The 4,926-nt window shown below is 50.4% G+C and overlaps 1 protein-coding gene across 1 annotated transcript; it reads right to left on the bottom strand.

Annotated features, from left to right (window-relative positions):
* Positions 1-1,255: 1,255 nt before the first annotated feature.
* LOC127769561 (probable inactive receptor kinase At1g27190) lies at positions 1,256-3,614 on the bottom strand. Its single transcript, XM_052295157.1, has one exon. It carries the CDS (start codon positions 3,559-3,561, stop codon positions 1,693-1,695), a length of 1,869 nt encoding a protein of 622 aa, XP_052151117.1. The 5' UTR covers positions 3,562-3,614; the 3' UTR covers positions 1,256-1,692.
* Positions 3,615-4,926: the final 1,312 nt, after the last annotated feature.

The following is a 4,926-nucleotide window of genomic DNA, read 5'->3' as shown; positions in this document are numbered from 1 at the left end:
GTTCAACGTCGTTGGTCCGAACATCCGCCGGGGGGAAAAACAGCTAAACCGCCGGAAAAATGAGGCGATAATTACACGGCACGCGACTGGTCGCCGTGGAAACGAAGCCGAGGGGTTGGAGGGGGGAAAAACGAGATAATCCACGGCCGCGTTCACCGTTTGTACTCGCACAGTCGCACGGATAATTGAGGAAAAATCTCCGTTGTCCCCTCGTCCTTGACTATCATTATCATTCAGAGACAAGGCCCCGATCATCATCCCAGCATCAGCCGATCTGCAGATGCCATCCGTTGTCCGTTGAGCCCACATCCAGCAAATCGATGCTGTAACTCCGAAGCACACAGCAACACACAGACCAAACTTTTGCGAAATGTAACCGCGGTAAATGAGCGCTGTCAATTGATCCAGAGACTGACAGTGAGTAAGTCGAACTGGATTGGGAGGGGGTTGGGTAATTAGGCTAAGACATGTTCGCTTGATTGGTGGAAGCAACATTGGGAGTAGTAGAAAAGATTTATATGGTGCAGCCGCGTTTTTTTTTTTGTCTTGATCTCGCCGCATTTTCTCTGTGCAGCATATGCTCATGCAAATCTGGACAAAGCAGCCACTAGCAGTATAGTACAATAACTGCAGGCACCAGCTAAGCACATGATTCGAACAGGGTTGCAAAAGGTACGGCCCGTTTTTTCACCTCTCGATTTATACTTATCTATGTAGAGTCACTTCACGCATCATCTTGTTAACTGTGAAGAAAATCTTAACAGGAAGTAGTCTAAAGGTAACATTCGCTACCGCAGGTAAGTCAAATTTACGATTGTTCAATGATGGTGACAATTATTGTGGAACGGCATGTGCAAAGGGAATTGATAATTGTTCTTTGCCACCAAGAGCTGACTTTGAAATCAAAGAAAGCATACAATACATCAAGTAAGACAACTAGATAACACTCAAGATACCGGTACACAACCAAATTAGAAAACAATGGCTAAAAGCGAGGCTGAAGGTGACATTTTCCAATCGTGATGCTTCAAATGTATGGTCAGAATATAGAGCAGTGACCACAGGTAGATGGTCCAAGGTTGACAAGTATAACACCCAGTTTATAGCTATACAGATTTTGACATCAAAACTGAAAAATTATGAACTGATAAGGGCGCACTTAATAGTAACTATGATAAATCATGTTTATACAGCATTGTTTAAGTGGATGTGAATAAGGTACATGGTATCATCAAGAAAATTCACAAAGAGAAGATGGCAAATGATATAACATGCTACTTGAAAAAGGTTTCAAGGACATGAGTACATGACAGAGCGAAACATTCCTGTAAACTTTAGATAAATTGGTCAAGATTAATTTTGTTCACTGCCAATATTGTTCTTAGGAGATTGGGGAAGGAGGCAAGTTGTTCCAAGAAGGAAGGTCATATCAGAATTTAGGCATAAAGCGAGATACTACAAGCGCTAGCAATAATGTAAAAAGACAATACAGACTAAAATCTTACAGCTTACACGATTATCTCAACAGGAGATGAGGCAAGCATCGAATTGATCATCCAGCAATAATTATCATGCCAATATGGTTGCCTCAGCATGCTCTTCATCAATTCAAGTAGCAGGACTACACAAAGAAGCATCCATTGAGCCTGACCGAGGGCGGTTCACAATCCCAAGCAAGACCACCACCATTAGTTACATGGTATCTGATTCATCCTTGTTATAGGCCAGCGGGAACTCATCAAATTGCTCCGAGACATCACGACCCTGTCCAATGCTCTTCAGAGAGTGGTAAACCCGGTACATTGAGAACCTCTCCCTCGGGTGAACCATGATACACGCAAAAGCTATCTTCACAAACTCATCAATCTCTGAATCATGGCCATTCCCACGCAATGATTTATGAACAGCATCACCGATCCGGCCGGAGGCCTTAAGCTGATTTACCCAATCCACCAATGTCCCCTTGAATCCTTCACCTGCCGCATCACCCGTTACAGTGGCAGCCTCCTGCCCACTCACGAGCTCGAGCAGTATCACACCAAATGCATACACATCACCCTTCATGGTAGCAACTGGATTGCTAGCACACTCTGGGGCGACATACCCATACTCCCCGAAGTCCCCATTCAGGAAGGGGCTTGTATCTCCACCCTCGCCTGGTGCCATTCGGACCAGCCTCGTAAGCCCAACATCTGTGATCCGAGCTTCATAGTCCTCATCCAGAAGCACTGCACTTGAGCTCAAATTCTGGTGAATTTGCGGAACTTGGAACCCATGGTGCAGCCAAGCAAGACCGCGTGCCGCCCCGACAGCAATCCGAAGCCGTGTCGCCCAATCCAGCGGTGCCTCCCCTGGCTCCTTCATCACCGAAGAAAGAGCTCCACTCTCCATATGCTTGTACACAAGCAGCCGCTCATCCTCAACGACACAGAACCCCAGCAGCGGCACGATGTTAGGGTGCCGCAGCTGCCCAACCCGTCCCATCTCTGCCCGGAACGCCTTCTCCGACAACGGGCACGAGTGGAGCCGCTTCACCGTCAGAGCGGAGCCGTCGCGCAGCACGGCTCGGTACGCCGTCCCCGCCCGCGAGCTCCCGGCCACCACGATGTGGCTCGTGCTGAAGTCCTGGGTGGCCGCCATCAGGTCGGCGAGCTTGACCTTGACGATCGGCTTCTGGAACAGCGAGACGGGCGCCAGCCGGTTGTGCGCCGCCCGCAGCCGCTCCGCCCACCAGCTCCCGTCCTCCGCGGAGCCGCCGCCGGACTCGCTCCCTCCGCGGCGGCGGCGGCGACCGCCCTTGCTCTTCCCGGTGCAACGCCAGAAGAAGAAGGCGAGGAGCAGCGACGCGGCGGCTCCGAACACCCCCGCGGCGATGACGATGCCGAGGCCCGCGCCGCTCAGCGCGCGGCCGCATCGCGAGGACACGGGGCGGCCGCACAGGCCCTTGTTACCGGCGAAGGAGTCCTTCCCGAACGTGGTGAGCTGGGGCGGGATCTGCCCGTCGAGCCTGTTGTCGGAGAGGTCGAGCGACTTGAGGCGGTCGAGGCGGCCGAGGGAGTCGGGGATCTGGCCGGAGAAGGAGTTGCCGGAGAGCTTGAGCGAGTTGAGGAAGCGGCAGTTGGCGAGCTCGCTGGGGAGCTGGCCGGAGAGCTGGTTCCCGGAGAGGTCGAGGTTGACGACGAACGGGATCCAGTCGCAGAGCGCGGGCGGGATAACCCCCACCAGCGCGTTGTTGGAGAGGTCGAGCGTGGTGGCGGCGCTGCAGAACTGCAGCGCGGAGGGGATCCCGCCCTGGAGGCCGAACCCGGAGAGCGAGAGGCCGATGATGCGCGACTCCTGCGGGTTCCAGCACGACACCCCCGACAGCAGGCACAGGGCTCCCGCCGAGGTGTTGCCGAAGCTCCACGCCGAGAGGCGCCCGTCCGGGTCCCGGAGCTCGGCCTTCACCTCCTTGAGGCACCGCACGTCGTCCTCCCGGGGCGTCGCCGACTGCGCCGCCGCCGGCGCGGCTGCGAGGAGGACGGCGAGGAGGAGGAGGAGGGGAGGCGGCGAGGGAGGCATGGTGGTGGGGGTGGGGGGGAGTGGTTTGACCAGGTGGGGAGACCAGACTGCGGGGGGGTGGAGCGGATGATGGGGGGTGGTGCGGGTTTTGGTGGGGTTGGGTTGGGCTGCGCCGCGCTGCGACGGGGAGGGGGAGGGGTTGGTTTTTGGTGGAAAAAAAAGAGGGAGATGAGAATGAGATTGGGAAGAAGTGACCGAGCCCACAGTGGTGGTGGTGGTGGTGACTACTGTCCCCGTGGTCGTCAGTGACAGTGCGCGCGGAGTGGTGCGGTTTTTTTGGCCTGGTTCCTTCCCTCTCGGTCGATTTTCGGGCTCCACGACACGTGTGCTTTTGTAACTGTGGTGTACGGTGTTAAGGAGTTTAAGGAGTGTTTTCAATGTAGGACTACCGTCTTTTAAAGAGAGTTTTAGGAGTTGCGTAGCTTACATATCGTCGTGGATTCGTCTCCTGTAGTCCGGTTGTTGTGCCATTGAATTGAGTTCGGGGGCTGGGTGAAAATCTGTCTCTAGCCGTTTATAAATGTCATTAATGTAAGATATATCTTCATCATGAATTTGATGAATTTGTGATGGTTCATAAGATATTGTTTGGGTTGTGTCTTGTGAGAGGAAAAAAGATGATTGATGCAACAAAAATAATTTTACAGTACGGATTTTACACTTCTATTTTAGCAGTTTTAAATCCAAGTGTGTAAAAATAAAATATGTTCTAAAATTAAGTTTGAAAATTATAACTATAGCTATGGCACGTAAGTCTAAGCTTAAGAGCCTATTTAAATAGGAGGAATTTTCTGAAAATTTTAGAGAAATGGAACTATTTCATGTGAAAAATCTATAAAATTTATGCTATCCAAATAGAAGCCCTTGTGAGAGTGAATCAACTCATTGGATTGGATGGTTATTTTGTGTGCTCATCTATGGATTACCACGGTTTAAGTTTTGTGAGCTCTAACCACATGGCATACTGCACGGTTTCAACTTGCTCTATCGCTAGTACAATCGAGGACTAATTTTTTTCTAGTTGATTTTTTCTTGTCCCATATTTGAGGGATATATAGGAGTGCACCATCACCTCAATTCTTAGGAATCATTGGTTGTGTGCTCTACGTGAGATAGCAATAATTGAAATACGCTCGTTGCAGTTGCCAATTAAGCATAACCCTCGATCCAAATGCAGATTGCCATAGAGACATTCGTTTATCGATAACACCAACTGATATTCGTTTGAATTAATTTCTGATTGCCGTCATTCTCGAAAGAGACGACATAGGAGGAAGAGGGTCCATATATATTATTATTCTCAATTGGTTTCATTTATTATTTTTCAAAAACTTAATTTCTTATTTATGTGATCCTTTACATAGT

Source organism: Oryza glaberrima, chromosome 4 (assembly GCF_000147395.1).
Source record: "Oryza glaberrima chromosome 4, OglaRS2, whole genome shotgun sequence".
Lineage (NCBI taxonomy): Eukaryota > Viridiplantae > Streptophyta > Magnoliopsida > Poales > Poaceae > Oryza > Oryza glaberrima.
Note: the sequence above shows the minus strand (reverse complement) of the source record. Positions and strands in the feature narration are given on the sequence as shown.